Here is a 17,386-nt window from a genome sequence, read left to right as displayed (position 1 = left end):
CTGAGAGGATCATTCCTGGGCCAACTGAGGCCTAGAAGATTAGACTTTCCTGGGCCAGGCACGGTGTCTCCCACCTGTAATCCCAGCACTTTGGGAGGCCGAGGTGGGCAGATCACCTGAGGTCAGGAGTTTGAGACCAGCCTGGCCAACGTGGTGAAACCACATCTCTACTAAAAATACAAAAAAAAAAAAAAAAAAATAGCCAGGCATGGTGGCAGTCACCTGTAATCCCAGCTACTCGGGAGGCTGAGACAGGAGAATTCCTTGAACCCAGGAGGCAGAAGTTGCAGTGAGTCAAGATCGCACTATTGCACTCCAGCCTGTGCGACAAAGTGAGACTCTGTCTCAAAAAAAAAAAAAAAAGTGCTCAGGCTTTCCTCAGTCAGAAATGCAAGTTGACCCCTTGAGACTGGGAATCACTTGTTTTGCTCTGATGGTACCTGTATGTCTGACCTGCAAAAGGCTGGAAAGAGGAGCCTTGTGGCATGAGTTCCCTTAGCCTTTGATAGTCAGTATTTGAAGGAAAAAGACTATGAGGAGCTCCTACTTCAAGAGATAAAAATAGGAAGCAGGAATCGATCTAGGCTTCCTCTCCCACACTGGATGATAATGCCTGATGGGCATCACCGTTGTTGCTGATTTTCTTTGAATGAGTCATTTTCCCAGCACATCTAGTGGGGAACATGTCTCTTTGGTTAACCACTACGTCCTGGCACTTCCATAAATACCTAATGCATGAGTCAGAAACTGTACACATATGACTATCATTCCACCAACTTTTTGTTATTTCCCTAAGCTTGTTCAGGTATGGAGGTGTGTGTCTGCACTTTTGTACGTTGGCCTTGCCCCCAGAGAGCTTGCTTATCTTTTAGGGAAGATACAACATCAGCCAAGTAAGTATATGTAACAAAAGAGTCAAGAGTGCTGTGGGATTTACAGCAGGGGAACTTCGTCTGAGCTTGAGAAGCTGGGAGTAAGAGGTTTCATCAGAAACTGATTGTCCACAGAAGTAGGGGTGTTTGTCATGTGCAAAGGGCCTGTGGCAAGTAAAAGAAACCCTGTGTGAGCAGAGAGTAAGAATAGGAGGAGAGAACATGCCACAGAGGTAGGCAGAGCACAGATTGCAGACAGCATAGAAATAATTTTGGGCTTTTCCCGTTAACTTCCTCTAGCTTCTAGGATAAATTTTTTTTAACTTGCGACTTTGAGTTAATTTTAGACTTAGAGAAGAGTTGCAAAAATAGTAGAGAGAGTTCCTGTACACCCTTCACCCAGCTTCCTCTACTGCTAACATCTTACATAATCATAGTATAATTATTCAACCTGAGAAATTAGCATTGGGTACAGTCCTATTAATGAAACCCCAGGCTTTATTCAGATTTCACCAGATTTTCAACAACATCCTTTATCTGTTTCAGAATCCAATTCAGAATTCCATGTTGAATTTAGTTGTCATGTTTTCCTTAGTCTCCCTCAATTTCCACACACCGAACATGAGATTTTACCCTTTACTAGTTCAGTATGGCCCAACAATAAGGATAATAAACAAGTTATCACACCAAAAAAATTAAAACAATTCTCTATATTGTCTACTTCCTAGTCCTTGTTGTTCTTAAGGTATCATTTATGGCAATTTTTTCCATCTAGGTTGCAATCAAGTTTCACACATCACATTTAGTCATTGTTTCTCTTTAGTTAGCTTTGTTCTACTATGCAGTATGGTAGCCACTAGCCCATGTGGCTATTTAAAATTAAATTTAAATTAATTGAAATTAAGAATTCAGTTCCTCAGTCACACTAACTACATTTCAAGTACTCAATAGCCACATGTAACTCATGGCTACTGTATTGGACAGCACAGATATAGAATATTTTCATCCTCATGGAAAGTTATAGTGGACATCTCTGTCGTAGAATATTTCCCTTCCACCTTACCCCCTGACACTGACTTTTCATAAAATGAGAACAATTGTGTTTTAGAGCAGGATTTCTCAACTTCAGTACCATGGACTTTGTCGTGGGTGGTGTCCTGTGCACTATAGGATGTTTAGCAGCATCATTAGCTGCCAGAAGCAGCTCCCAGTGGCAACTGAAAATGGCTTCAGACATTTGCAAATGTCCCTTGGGAAGCAAAAATCACCCTTGGGCAAGAACCACTGGTTTAGGTCATTTTGTATTGTTCTCTTTTAGTTAAAGGACTTAGGAAACTAAAAAAGATGGGCATTAGTGTATTCTGTATTGATAGTATAACAGCATGTATTCAATAAAGTTTAATGAATGAGTGAATGGATATTGAGTGTGCGTTGAGGAGTAGATGAAACTGTTTCTACCAGAAGCTCACAGGTGCCTAACCCTGAATTTCCCCCAGGAGCAGTGGTTCAGTATTGACTAATTCAGTGTTCATGGCAACTCTGTAGAACATAACTATAATGAATAACAAAAAACAACTCTATTTGTTTGCTTGTAAACATCAACTGAGTGTGACCTGGGTCTGAGGGACAATTTGGGCGTGTGCAAAGGCATTAGCTCCCTCTCCCTTTCCCTCCATCGAATGCAGCAGAGGAGGAGTGGGACATGGTGGCTGTGGGCTGGAGCTTTGGCAGTCCGGGCTTGGGTTGGAATCCTGCGTGGCTACATACTGTTCGTGTGTCCCTACCTGTTGCCTAACTTCAGTGTCTTGTGCTTTCATCAATGAAATAGGGGAAATAACTGTCCCTTCTCACAGACTTTCGAGCACAGAATGACATAGTAAACATAAAACATTTAACAGATCTGTGGCACAGAGTAAGTATTCAGTAAGATTCCTTTCTCTGGTCACTCCCAGCCAGGCCCTGTTTTTTTTTTTATTTTTATTTTTTTGAGATGGAGTTTCACTCTTGTTGCCCACCCAGGCTGGAGTGCAATGGCACAATCTCGGGTCACTGCAACCTCCACCTCCTGGGTTCAAGCAATTCTCCTGCCTCAGCCTCCCAAGTAGCAGGGATTACAAGCATGCACCACCACTCTAGTCTAATTTTGTATTTATAGTAGAGACGGGGTTTCTCCATGTTGGTCAAGCTGGTCTCGAATTTCCGACCTCAGATGATCCACCTGCCTTGGCCTCCCAAAGTGCTGGGATTACAGGCATGAGCCACCGCGCCCGGCCAGGCCTTGTTTATTTTTAAAGCTGTTATTTGGAAATGATCTTCAGAATCTGCAGTGTACGGGTTCTACAGCAACTGCTTTCCCATTCATGATTTCACTAATCCTCCCAATATATGGCAACTAAGATTTGTGTTATGCTGTATGATATTTCAATTACAAAGACATACATGACTGAAACTATGAATGATAAATATCAAACTTGGTTCATGTCAGAACCTAGTGTTGAGGGAGGGGCACTTAGGAGACTTCAACTGACCTGTTTTCTTTCTGAAGCTGGGTGGTGAGCGCACAGGTATTTGTCACATTCGTTTCTATACCTTTTGTTTGTTAGTGTATTTTATTAGAGACATTTCAAAAAGTGGTCTGTGAGTGTTTATTTTAGTAGGTTAAAAAGTGCGCTGGGCGTGGTGGCTCACACCTGTAATCCCAGCACTTCAGGAGGCCAAGACGGGTGGATCACTTGAGGTCAGGAGTTTGAGACCAGCCTGGCCAACATGGTGAAACCCCATCTCTACTGAAAATACAAAAATTAGCTGGGCATGGTGGCGCGCCCTGTAGTCCCAGCTACTAGGGAGGCTGAGGCAGGAGAATCGCTTGAACCCAGGAGGGAGAGGTTGCAGTGAACCGAGATCATGCCACTGCACTCCAGCCTGGGCAACAGAGCGAGACTCCTTCTCAAAAAAAAAAAAAAAAAAAAAAGAAGTATAAAGAGCAAAAATTCCTTCTTTCCCCTTCCCTCCAGAAATAGTCACTGTTGGCTTTTTGGTGGAGATCTAGACAGTGCATATGTGTTTATGTGTATGTTTATATATACGTTCTTAAATAAAATTGAGATCACATTGTACCTACTTGTAACTGGATGTCCACTTCCCATCCTCTTCCATGTACTTTATGGGCTGTACGGCATTTCACGTTGAGTGCACCACACTTAATCAATTGCCTTTTGATGAACATTTTGGTTGCCACCCCCATTATAAATGTGCTGTAATGAATATCTTTTTATGTCACTGTGTGTACCTGTTAGCACTTCTGTCTGATGGAGTCACAGAAGCAGGATTACTGTTGTACATGTAAGAATTGAAGTCTATCACAAAAATGTCTTCCTATAAATTAGTTCTATCAGTGCTAGACGTAAGTGCCCTCCTCTAGATACTGCACCAGTTCTGGGTCTTCTAAATTTATGACAGGCTGAGTCAAAACAGAGTATCTCACTTTTCTTCTCTTTCATTTCATTTCAATTTCATTTTATTATTTGTCATCAGTTTATGACAGGATCTTACTCTGTTGCCCAGGCTGGAATGCAGTGGCTTGATGATGGCTTACTGTAGCCTCCACCTTCAAGCGATCCTCCTGCCTTAGCCTCTCAAGTAGCTAGGACTACAGGCACACACCACATTGCCTGGCTAATTTTGTGTGTGTGCATGTGTGTGTGTGTGTGTGTGTGTGTGTGTGTGTGTGTGAAGATGGGGTCCCACTATGTTGCCCACGCTGGTCTTGAACTCCTGGGCTCAAGTGATCCTCCTGTCTTGGCTTCCCAAAGTGCTGGGATTACCGGTACAAGCCACTGTACTCAGCCTCACTTTTAAAATATGCATTTCTTTGTTTCTGAGGTTTTTTTTCTCTGTTAGTTATCTGCATTTCTTCTTTCCATGAATTACCTATTCCCATCCTTTGTGCATTTTTGTGTTTTTTTCTCATTGATTTATCAAGGGATCTTTATGATGCTGCTTCCTAACATTGTATATATACTGCTTCACAATTTATAAAGCACTTTTCATATGTGTAATATCACTCAATCCAGTTCTGAGTCACATTCTGTGGTCTCAGAACAGTTAGCCTAAAGAGATTACAACCCGCCTTCAGTCTTCCTGCTCATGAGAGGAGTCTGGACTCCCACCCAGATTTCCAGATCCTAAAATGAATGTTCCTTTTGCTACACTACAGTTTGCAATTTCCATCTTCCAAATCCAGGAGTATTTTGGGAAGGTTTTGTTTTTCCGACATCTGTTCCACAAGAGCAGAGCTCATGAATGGCCGTGATTTGATTCCCCGAGTCTCTGCCAGAGCCTTCCCAGCTGTCGTGAGGTTGAGTATGGCTTTATCATCATGAAACACGTCATCAGAGTCTTTGCATCTTGCATAGGAATTGGAAGTCGGGGGTAGACCAGGATAGGTTTTCAGCACCAGGTGCAGCACTCACCCTCTGGTATGCTTGGCAGAGTTTGTGAAGCGGCTTCGGTACTGCGAATACCTAGGGAAGTATTTCTGTGACTGCTGCCACTCATATGCAGAGTCCTGCATCCCTGCCCGAATCCTGATGATGTGGGACTTCAAGAAGTACTACGTCAGCAATTTCTCCAAACGGCTGCTGGACAGCATATGGAACCAGCCCATTTTCAATTTGCTGAGCATTGGCCAAAGCCTGTATGCGAAAGCCAAGGAGCTGGGCAGAATGAAGGTGAGCCGCAGGCCCAACCCCATCCCTCTCATTGGAAGTGTCCTGTGGCAGGAAATGCACATCACACTAGCTTAGGGAACCCACAGATACATGCTCTAAGAGGCAAATGGATCATAAAGCGAGTGAAGCGGCTGGGTGTGGTGGCTCATGCCCGTAATCCTGGCACTTTGAGAGGCCAAAGTGGGCGGATTGCCTGAGGTCAGGAGTTCGAGGCCAGCCTGGCCAACATGGCGAAATCCCATCTCTACTAGAAATACAAAAAAAACAAACAAAAAAAAATTAGTCGGGTATAGTAGCACATGCCTGTAATCCCAGCTACTCAGGGAGGCTGAGGCAGGAGAATCACTTGAACCCAGGAGGCAGAGGTTGCAGTGAGCTGAGATTGCACTACTGCACTCCAGCCTGGGTGACAGAGCAAGACCCTGTCTCAAAAAAAAAAAAAAAAAAAAAAAGTGAAGCTTACACTTTGAAACCCCTCTCCTGCACAGGCTCTTTCCAGGACCCCACACTGAATCTTATACTTAGTATTATGTTTTTCTTGAAGAAGACCCCAAAGTTCTGTAAGTTTCAGGTTCCACAAAACCTGGATCCATCCAGGACACAATCTGTGGATCAGTGGACTCGGTTATGAAGCCTTGCTGTATAGGCTGTTTGCTTTCAAGGTTTGTTTTATACAAATGCAGCATTTCAAGGTTAGAAATATTTAAATTTGACTAGCACTTTTCCTGTGTCATTTATTACATTTAACTTTCCTTGTGTTTGATTTCTCCCATTAGGAAATTCAGGAACAGCTCTTCCATATCAAGAAGCTATTGAAGACCTGTAGGTTTGCCGACAGGTACTATTCTCAGCTGGGACAGGCTGCTTTCCCTCCATTCATCTGCTAATCCTATTAGTGCCTCCTGCATCTGGCTCCCCCATTACACAGGGCTTCTTAGCACAGTGATGACCTCATGTCTTTCCTTGGGAAATCAGCCGTCTCTTTGAATTACTAAGCCAATGGTGGAAAGCATTAGTCTGTTCTCAAGTAGCTAATAAAGACATACCAGAGACTGGGTAATTTATAAAGGAAGGAGGATTAATTGACTCACAGTTCCACATAGCTGGGGAGGCCTCACAATCATGGTGGAAGGTGAATGAGGAGCAAAAGCACGTCTTACATGGTGGCAGGCAAAGAGAGAGCATTTGCAGGGGAACTCTCTGTTATGAAGCCATCAGATAGGTCGGGCACGGTGGCTCATACCTGTAATCCCAGCACTTTGGGAGGCCGAGGTGGGTGGATCACGGGGTCAAGAGATCAAGACCATCCTGGCCAACATGGTGAAACCCCGTCTCTACTAAAATTACAAAAATTAGCTAGGCGTGGTGCCATGCCCCTGTAGTCCCAGCTACTCGGGAGACTGAGGTGGGAGAAATCGCTTGAACCTGGGAGGCAGAGGTTGCAGTGAGTCGAGATCGCACCACTGAACTCCAGCCTAGAGACAGAACGAGACTCCGTCTCAAAACAAAAAAAAGAAAAATCAGATATCGTGAGACTTATTCACTACCATGAGAACAACACAGGAAAGACGTGCCTCATGATTCAGTTACCTCCCACCGGGCTCCTTCCATGACACATGGGAATTAATGGGAGCTATAATTCAAAATGAGATTTGGGTGGGGACACAGCCTAACCATATAATGGAGAATTTAACTCATTAAGAATGGTTTAGCTGGAGGATGAAACAACTCTAGCCAGTGACCTTTTTATTATTATTATTGTCATCATTAAATTGTGGTAAATACATATAAAATTTACCATCTTAACCATTTTTAGCATATACTTTGGTGGCTTTAAAGTATTAACATCCTTATGCAATCATCACCACCATCCAGCCCCCAAACTCTTTTTCATCTTGCAAAACTAAAACTCATTTTTAACAACTCCCCAATTCCCTCTTCCTCCTAGCCTAACTCCTGGCAGCCACTATTCTAATTTCTGTCTCCATGATTTTACCCACTCACATGCCTTATATAAGTGGAATCTTACAGTATGTGTCTTTTTGTGACTGGTTTGTTTGACTTAGCATAACGTCCTCAAGGTTCATTCATGTTGTAACGTGTCAGAATTTCCCTCCTTCTTAAGGTTGAGTAATATTTCATTGTATGTATATACATTTTTTTAATCCATCTATTCATCCATGGAAACTAGGGTTGCTTCTCCTCGGCTATTGTGAATAAGGGTGGATATGACCATGAGTATACCAGAGGCCTTTTAAAACCCCTTATAGGGAGGCGTGTCTAACCAAGTGGGACCATGGTCTTCAGAAATTCTACTTTTAGAAGTTTATCCTAAGGACATACTGATGGATATAGGCAGAGATTTAAAGTATAGTTTTTTTGTTTGTTTGTTTTTGTTTTTTTTAGACAGTCTCGCTCTGTCGCCCAGTCTAGCGTGCACTGGCACAATCTTGGCTCACTGCAACCTCTGCCTCCCAGGTTCAAGCCATTCTTGTGCCTCAGCCTGCCAAGTAGGTGGGATTACGGACATGTGCCATCACACCTGGCTAATTTTTGTATTTTCAGTAGAGACAGGATTTCACCATGTTGGGCAGGCTGGTCTTAAACTCCCAACCTCAGGTGAACTGTCTGCCTCAGCCTCCCAAAGTGCTGAAACTACTAGTTTTGTTTTTAAATAAGAAAAGGTATTAAAAGTCTATTAAGAGGTATTATGCTCTCTCCCTGGATGATGGGATCATTGGTACTCCAAACCTCAGTGTCATGCAGTATGCCTATGTAACAAACCTGCACACATACCCCCACATCTAAAATAATAGTTGAAATTATTTTAAAAATCTACTGGCGTTCATAATGGGGTAGTACCTACATTAATACCATGTCCATAGAATAGAATACTATGCAACCAGTAAAGATTTAGGCATGAATTCATTCAGAGAGAGATTTTTAAGTGGAAAAAGCATAGGTTACTCAAGGGAGTTAAGATTATTTATTGTAGTTGGTGAAATCATAGAGTTTTTAAATAAATGGTTTAGCTTAAAAGTGTTTTTTCAGTCTCTAATCTTTAATGATAATGTATTGCTTTTTAATTAAATTTGGGGGGAAGGAGCATGTATTCTTTTTTTTTTTTTTTGAGACGGAGTCTCGCTCTGTTGCCCAGGCTGGAGTGCAGTGGCCGGATCTCAGCTCACTGCAAGCTCCGCCTCCCGAGTTCACGCCATTCTCCTGCCTCAGCCTCCCGAGTAGCTGGGACTACAGGCGCCTGCCACCTCGCCCAGCTAGTTTTTTTTTTTTGTATTTTTTAATAGAGATGGGGTTTCACCGTGTTAGCCAGGATGGTCTCGATCTCCTGACCTTGTGATCCGCCCGTCTCAGCCTCCCAAACTGCTGGAATTACAGGCTTGAGCCACCGCGCCCGGCCAGGAGCATGTGTTCTATAGTCATTTAGTTTTGAGCCTTTGCTTCATGGCCTTGGCATGGCATTGGTCTCAGGGCCTCAGTTCTTTCATCCACAACATGTAACAATACCTATACTTCCTACCTTGTGCAAAAATTATTGAATATCCATTCTGGACTTCAGATAAAAAAAATTGGTAGATCTGTGTTAAGTCCAGGGGGATGGTCAGCACAAACCAATCATTGCTGGACTGAGTGCTAGACATGTGTCAGCGCACCGTGAGGATACAAACAGAGGCAGCATTTAGCTCAGGAGTGAGGTGGGGTAGAGAGCAAGCAAGGATTCCAGGAGAAAAAGGCTGAGCTTAAGAGTAAGGTGGAGCAAAGAAGAGGGATTGGGGATTCTCCAGGCAGAGGATGCCGCAGGAGTGGGCACCGCAGGCTGGGTGGAGACTTGAAGAGAATTTGGCATTGTAGCATGCCAAGTCCAGTGTAGGCCGTGGCTGTTTTGGAAGTGCAGGGAATAGTGCTTCTGCTAGCCATTTAGAGAATTCAGGTCGACACCTGCTGGCTTTGGAGAAGATTAAGTTTTGAATGCTCTAGGGACCATGACCACTGGCCGTTGGCTGCGTGAGCCTTAAGCTCAGTGCCTGACTCGTGCATTGGAAGTCAGGCTTGCCGGGTGAGTGAGAATTCTCCCAGCTGAGCCGATAGACCATAAGGCTGATAGACTTGAAATGTAGCTGGAAGAAATAAGGTGGGAATTTTGATTACTTGGTAATCAAAGGGTACTAGGTACACCTTCTTTAAGACTTAACAAACTAATGCTCAGTTTTCTTTTGCTCCATGTGTGCCTGGGCAGGCTGTAAGAGATGTGTGTCTCTGCTTAGTCAGCTTCTTGAAATCAGCTTTCATGGAATTTTAACTTCCTGGCTTCCAAGCAAACTTGCAAAATGTAGAATGCTGGCGAGCATGGCTCACTGTTGTTCTTGGAGCTATTTGTTTTTTAAATTGAGTTAAAAAAAATTAAGCGTGAGTGCCAAGAGAAAACAACTGGCCTCATTCTTCCCCAGTCTCTGTGTGGGTGGGTTTCTGAATTCCTCTTTGTTTCCTCTCTGGCAGTGCATTAAAGGAGTTTGAGCAGGTGCCGGGACACTTGACTGATGAGCTCCACCTGTTCTCCCTTGAGGACCTGGTCAGGATCAAGAAAGGGCTGCTGGCACCCTTACTCAAGGACATTCTGAAAGCTTCCCTTGCACACGTGGCCGGCTGCGAGGTGAGGGTGCACCCGGGGCAGATGCGTTCCCGACGCACAGGGCATGTGCTGGCTGTTCCGCCCTTCATTTCACTCTCACAAACCCTGAGGGAAGTGCCAGTGACCTAGTTAGAGATGAGAAAACTGAGGTCAGAGCCGTGAAGTAGCAGCTGAGATCGCCCTGCTGGTAAGTGGCAGAGCCGGGATGCAAGCCTGGACCAAGGGACTTCATCTAGGTGCCCAGTTCTGCTCAGGGCCCACTCTGCCCTGAAGCACCAAATACAGTCATGTGGAACCAGGATTCAATGGAACGGGAAGCTCTGTGTCTCCAAGGATTGAAGAACTGTAGGGCAGCAATGAGAAATGAAATTAGATCATCGCAGAGTGCATGTTTACAATTAGGCCCTTACCCTGGTACTTTAAAACTGCTTTGATGTGGAATTGGATGAACGTGTGTTTTTTTCTTTTTTTTTTTGATTCTGATCCATTCGTTGCTGCAAAACACAACATCCTTTTCTTTCTAGAGGCTGGCATCATAGACATTCAAACACTAATGTTTATAAAGTTCTGTAATAGTGAAAACTCAGCTTCTCCATCAAGAGAAGGTTGTAACTTTTTGATGTCTTCTTTTACAGCTGTGTCAAGGAAAGGGCTTTATTTGTGAATTTTGCCAGAATACGACTGTCATCTTCCCATTTCAGACAGCAACATGTAGAAGATGTTCAGGTATCTTAATAACTTAATAGCATAAACTTAATAATAGCTTAACTAATTAACTAAACTAAGTTTAGTAACTTAAGCACAAAATTAACTTAAGCTGAATAATAGCTTAATAATTCAAGCACAGTTATTTAAAGTACAGTCATGCTGGTGTGTGCTTGTGTGTTGGATTGGAGATAATGAAGTTTTGGGCACAGAAGGAGGAGTATTTGGGTGGGGCAGGGATAAAGGATAAAGGTTTGGATAGAGGAAATGTTCCCTTTGTTGCCTATGCCCACCTCTCTGTCTTGTAATTGGATCAGTCATGCCCAGTGGTGACGTCTCTGACTGCTTTTGCACCACAGAGGCAGAGCTGAGTAGCTATTGTAGAGACCACGTGACCCACAAGGTCTAAAACATTTGCTATCTGGCTCTTTACAGAAAAGGTTGCCGACCCTTCTACGGTATTAGTGCCCGAGAGAATCCCGTGTTCTGTAAACTCTGTTTCATGGGAGAGATCCTGGTAATGCACTCTACCTTCACCCTTGATAGGGGCACATCCTCCTCTCAGGCCACTCCAGTGTTGTCTCCCCAACCCTTTAGGCAGTGTTGCAGGACTGGCTCCCCAGCAAGGAGACTCTGGGGCAGAGATTTGCCAGAAAAAGTTTCATGTTCCTCAACTTAATACCTGTGGCGGCGTGCAGGCAGCAAGACTGGGAGAGGGAGAAGTTGAACAGTGGTGAGGTTGCAGTGGAGCCCTCAGCTCATCTCACGGACAGCTCTGGAGTTTGGTGGCCTTTCAGCATTGTTCCAAACTGGGGACAAATTGGGGCCAGCCTTCTCACTACATAGTGATCAGTCACTGAATGCAGGCTGGTGCCAGGCACGGGGCATGAGCTTAGACAAAGCAGCTTTCTCGATGTAGGGCCATTTCTAGAGAAACAATGTGGCTTGCCAACAGTTATCAGCCACCAGCTGTCTTGGCAATTGGGGAAACGCCTGCCTCGGTGCTTGGGCAGATCCAGAGGGCACTGCGGCGTCCATTATGTCAGGCTCTCTGAGTCTCCTGTTCATGACCGGTTGGAAGAGTCCAACAGGTCTGCTGAAACGTGACCTGCTGAAATGTGAGTTTCAGCCTGGCTGGTTTCTTTTTAGAGACTCTGGGTTCTGGATTCAGACCCCCTCCCTCCCTAGGATGGAGATGAATGTCTGCAGAAATGTGAGAAAACAAGATAGGCTGTTTGCTAACAGCTGTCTTCCTTGCTTGCAGCGTGCAGGGCTTGCTTTCACAAACAGTGCTTCCAGTCCTCCGAGTGCCCCCGGTGTGTGAGGATCACAGCTAGGAGAAAACTTCTGGAAAGTGTGGCCTCTGCAGCAACATGATGCCCCTGAGTATTGTGAAAAAGACTGTTCAACCTGCCTTATGATAACATCGATTTGTGTCCATTATTGGTGACATTGTTTTAGATATCTGGTATTGTATATTAAGGAAAAAGATGGTCTATATTCTCTTTATTGCATATACTTAATGTTTCAAAAGATTGCAGAGTCTGTGATTAAGCACAGGGTTGATAGTGGTTTTGTTTACAAATGTTCTGTTTTGGCTGCTATTGGTTTTTTAAAGAGGTTTTTTTTATACTTTTGTATTTGAATAGTGATGTTTAACTGATGTTGAGCCAGTGTGTGTGTGTGTGTGTGTGTGTGTGTACATATGTGAATGGTAACTGACAAGATGAATTACTCAATTTCTCTCCCTCTAATGCTTGTTTGATGAAACTGCTTGGTTCTTTCAGTGAACAAGAATATGACCCCAAATCTGTTTGTCCTGGCTTTTATTTCTTCAAGAAACAGACTTCCACTTAAATGCCATTTTGTGATTGTGTCAATCATACACATTTTATTTACTCCAGAGTTTGAATAGAGAGTACACATTTCTTCTGCAGCTTTATTTCATGATGAGTTTGAGTTGCTTAGCAGGGCGTGTAGATCCAGTTGAAGTGCAGTTTGAAGCAGCTGCCTCTAGATGGCATTCTTTCAGGTGGCACAAATCAAACCTGTATTTGTCGTCTCTGTTCCACACGCTGTAATGTCAAGGGACGCAGGAGTAGAACTCCATCCCTGCCCTTGAGGATCTTGCTTTATAGATGTAAAACTGAACATACGGTATTTGCAGATTTAAACAAATTGGGGGAAATAATGAACAGTGTAATTCTAGTAATAACATTAAAATCATAGACATTGACTAATAAGGTTAAATGAATCACAAAACCTTTATGAATTTCTTTTTCCTAGTAGTTCTTATATGTTTTCCTGAAACATGTGAGCCTATTCTTTTTTCTTCTTTCTACTTTCTATATACTTTCTCCTACTTGAAAAAGGGGCCTTGAGGCTGGGTCCCTTCATGGTATATCTTTAGACTGAACGGTTTTCAGCCTAGGGCTTGGATGTTATATTCCCTGGGATTCGCATGCCCTGACTAAACCTACCTTGATTTTCTCAGACAGCACAGGCAGGCAATAAAGCATCACAGATTGTCCCCTAACTCCATCCAGCCGTGTGTATGTGTGTGTGTTATTCAATGGGATAGTACTGAGCACGTGAAAGAAATGAATGACTTCTGTCAGTCTCTTTTCATTCAGTCTTCTCATTCTGTCAGTGTTTTCTCATCCGTGATGCCTCTGCCAGAACTGTGCTCACATTCATCATTTAAGCCAGATCTTTTTTTTAACTATTATAGAAGGTAGGCACGGCCGGGCACGGTGGCTCAAGCCTGTAATCCCAGCACTTTGGGAGGCCGAGACAGGCGGATCACAAGGTCAGGAGATCAAGACCATCCTGGCTAACACGGTGAAATCCCGTCTCTACTAAAAATACAAAAAAATTAGTCGGGCGTGGTGGCGGGCGCCTGTAGTCCCAGCTACCCCGGAGGCTGAGGCGGGAGAATGGCGGGAACCTGGGAGGCGGAGCTTGCAGAGAGCCGAGATCGCGCCACTGCACTCCAGCAGCCTGGGCGACAGAGCAAAGACTCCGTCTCAAAAAAAAAAAAAAAAAAAAAAAGAAGGTAGGCACATAGAATAAATAAAACCAGATTTCAAACAATGTTTCATTCTTGCCCATTGCTCATATTCCCTGTTAGGAATCAAGGGTAAGAGGAGTGGTATGTTCACATTCCTTTCTGAGGTAAATGTCTGTATCTCCATTTACAGGCATGGAAACTGAGGCCTAGAGAAGAGAAATAACTTGCCTACGTTCCCACAGGAAGTGCATGATGGAGCTGGGGTTGGCATTCAAGTCCACCTGCCTCCAAAGCCCATGCTTAGCCCCTGCTTCTTTTGTGGCGTCTTTTCGAGACAAAGGAGTAAAAACAACCTTAACTGGTACGTGTTGCTCGAACCTGCGGAACTGGCATTGGGCGGAGCTTTTCTCACCTCAGTGTTGATGTAAGACAGTCGCTGTGGCCCGAGCCTTGCTTGAAGGGCTCTGTGCTCGGGGTTTGTGTGTTTGTAAGGCACGATGAGCCTGTGTGTGTTACGTATCTTTGGTATTAAGGAAGAGTGCACAGCAGTCGCTAGGAAGTGATGCTTTTGATTTTTTATTTTGAGGAAGAATGAGGTCATTTAAATCACTGCAATGTGGGATTTGTCTGAGACTTTGTTCCTCTCCAATGTGGTACCAGAGGCTTCTTCCCAGGGCGACACCTGTTATGGAAGTGATCTTCAGCCCACATGGAGCACCCCGTAGGGAAGTGATGAGTCATGGCATAGATAGCTGTTTAATGGGTCTTCCTGATCGTGAGGGTTTTCTGTTCCATTCTTCCTTGGCTGCCGGAAAGAAGACAAATGCCTGGTCAGACCATTCCCCGCTGTGAGGCATCAGCTGCAGTGCTGTGAAGGTCAGCGATTCATTTCCTGCCTCTACACTCTTCACATGGGCAATTCCAGCAGTGTGTCATTTACAGTCATGATTCTCAGCTGCAGAGAGGAAGTTACACCATCTCGAGGCAGAGGCTATAGGATGCGGAGGGGCGAGCCATCCCAAAGACGTCTGGTGTGTTGACCTGGGTGAGAATTCTTGGCCACAGCTTCAGATTAGATCCCAAATATGCCACTTTCTACCTACCTATGGTGACTCTGGGTGCTCTAGTTTGGTTTGTTTGACTCCTGCAAACCTCACGCTGAAATTTGGTCCCCAGTGTTGAAGGTGGGTCTAATAAGAGGTGTTTGGGTCGTGTGCGGGCAGATCCCTCATGAATAGCTTGGTGGTGTCTTTGTGGTAATGAGTGAGTTCTCACTCTTAGTTCCCGTGAGAGTTGGTTGTTATAAAGAGCCTGGCGCCTCCCTGCCCTCTCTTTGCCTCCTCTCTTTCCTTACAGTCTCTGCACACGCAGGCTCCTCTTCCCCTCAGCCACAAATCCTCACCAGAAGCAGATATGGGTGCCATGCTTGTACAGCCTGCAGAACCATGAGCCAAATTAACCTCTTTTCTTTATAAATCACCCAGCCTCAGGTGTTCCTTTACGGCAACACAAATAGACTCAGACACCGGAGAAGCCATTTAAACTATCTAAGCCTCTGTTTGTAAAATGAGGGATATGACTCTCTGCAGTTGAGATGAGGATTAGAAATGAAAATGAAGCACCCACGAAAAGGCCTGGTATAAGCAAGGGCAAATGGTAATAATGAGGTCTAGACAGATTACAAACTGAGTCATACCCCTTCTTTTCTGTATCTCAGGGTCAGTTACTCCCTGGGTCTCAGTTTATACTCTGTAATACAAGGATTAGAACAATAGCTACTGCTGTGGGTTGAATTGTGTCCTGTGAAAGAATACGTTAAAGGCCTAACTCCAGATGTCTGTGCTGTGTCCTGTTGGGATGAGGGTCTTTGCAGATGTGGTTAAGTTAGGATGAGGACATAGTGCATTAGGATGAGTTTGGATCTAGTGACTGGTGTCCTTATAAGAAAAGGGAAATTGAGAGAAGAGAGAAGATGGAGGGAAGAACAAAAGCAGAGGTTGGGGTGATGCATCTACAAGCCAAGGAGCACCAAGGATTGCTGGTGGCCACCAGAAGCCGGAGATAGGCAGGGGGCAGATTCTTCCTCAGAGCCTTTAAAAAAAAAAAAAAAAAAAACCAACGTGGCTGACCCCTGGATTTCAAACTTCTGGCACTGAGAATTATGAGAGAATAAATTCCTGGTTTTTTTTTTTTTTTTTTTTTGAGGTGGAGTCTTGCTCTGTCACCCAGTCTGGAGTGCAGTGGTACGATCTCGGCTCACTGCAACCTTCGCCACCTGGGTTCAAGTGATTCTCCTGTCTCAGCCTCCTGGGTAGCTGGAATTGCAGGCGCACGCCACCACACCTGAATAATTTTTGTATTTTTAGTAGAGACGGGTTTTCACCATGTTGGCCAGGCTGGTCTCAAACTCCTGACCTCAGGTGATCTGCCTGGCCCGGCTTCTGAAAGTGCTGGGATTACAGGCCTGAGCCACTGCACTTGGCTCTGTTGTTTTAAACCACCCAGAGTGTGGTCATTTGTCTGAGACTTCAGAATTCAAACTGCTGGAAGGAGCATGGTAGACATGTTGGGAAGGGGTTTGACACTGAGTTTCTGCTCCCAGGTCTGAGCCTGCATGGCTGGCTTAGCCACTGTCAAACGCCACCTGCAGGAAGCCTTCCTGAGCTAAGTGTGTCATTTGTCAACCTCCTTTACAAGCGTGCTTCCTTAAAACAAGCATTTAAGGATCTCTGTCTTTAAATAATTTCTCAACTGGTATGGGAAGGAAAACTGTAGTTCCCCTTTTTCACTTCACTAGAAACTAAAACAATACTTTTATGAGTAATGCTGAGGTAGCAGGCTGTAGGCACAATTGGGAAGCTTCAGCGCAAACATGAGAAAATGAGAACCTCTGCATCCTTGCACGTCTGGGCAGCTCTCCAAGCCAAGAGGACTAAGGATTGAAGAGCTTAACCACATAGGTTAAGCAAATTGTGTATTTTTCCTTGCACTTTTTTTTTTTTTTTTTTTGAGACAGGGTCTCGCTCTGTCTCTCTGGCTGGAGTGCAGTTGGCGTGATCTTGGCTCACTGCAACCTCTGCCACCCAGTTCAAACGATTTTCCAGCCTCAGCTTCCCTAGTAGCTGGGACCACAGGCATGTGGCACCACGCCCAGCTAATTTTTTTCTGTTTTTGGTAGAGATGGAGTTTCGCCATGTTGGCCAGGCTGGTCTCAATCTCCTGACCTCGAGTGATCTGCCCGCCTCGGCCTCCCAAAGTGCTTGGATTACCGGCATGAGCCAGTGCGCCCAGCCCTTCCTTGCACATTTTGTGGCCTTTACCTGTGCTTCCAGCCTTCTGTCTCCCCAGAGCTGCCCCCTCTTTTTTTGTCTTGCCATGTTCCTGCCTCCATGGTCTTGTTCTTGCATCCCTTGCCTGGGAT

The 17,386-nt window shown here is 44.6% G+C and overlaps 1 protein-coding gene and 1 long non-coding RNA gene across 11 annotated transcripts in view; both read left to right on the top strand.

Annotated features, from left to right (window-relative positions):
- RUBCNL (rubicon like autophagy enhancer) overlaps positions 1-12,764 on the top strand; it is a 44,272-nt gene extending 31,508 nt beyond the window's left edge. For 5 of the 10 annotated variants that reach the window (XM_077974332.1, XM_015121046.3, XM_077974331.1 and 2 more), the window contains 6 exons: positions 5,364-5,602; positions 6,379-6,440; positions 10,118-10,271; positions 10,886-10,976; positions 11,391-11,472; positions 12,220-12,764. In XM_077974332.1, coding sequence (XP_077830458.1) covers positions 5,364-5,602; positions 6,379-6,440; positions 10,118-10,271; positions 10,886-10,976; positions 11,391-11,472; positions 12,220-12,292 — 701 coding nt within the window. In that variant the 3' untranslated portion in view covers positions 12,293-12,764. The remainder of the gene's footprint in view (positions 1-5,363; positions 5,603-6,378; positions 6,441-10,117; positions 10,272-10,885; positions 10,977-11,390; positions 11,473-12,219) is intronic. The other 5 variants (XM_077974334.1, XM_028837182.2, XM_077974333.1 and 2 more) reach the window with 1 other exon arrangement.
- Positions 12,765-13,936: 1,172 nt separating this feature from the next.
- Positions 13,937-15,797, top strand: LOC144336320 (uncharacterized). The gene is made up of 2 exons (XR_013407967.1): positions 13,937-14,326; positions 14,782-15,797. It is a non-coding gene; the product is annotated as an uncharacterized LOC144336320 (long non-coding RNA).
- The last annotated feature ends 1,589 nt before the right edge of the window (positions 15,798-17,386 follow it).

Source organism: Macaca mulatta, chromosome 17, assembly GCF_049350105.2.
Source record: "Macaca mulatta isolate MMU2019108-1 chromosome 17, T2T-MMU8v2.0, whole genome shotgun sequence".
Lineage (NCBI taxonomy): Eukaryota > Metazoa > Chordata > Mammalia > Primates > Cercopithecidae > Macaca > Macaca mulatta.
Note: the sequence above shows the minus strand (reverse complement) of the source record. Positions and strands in the feature narration are given on the sequence as shown.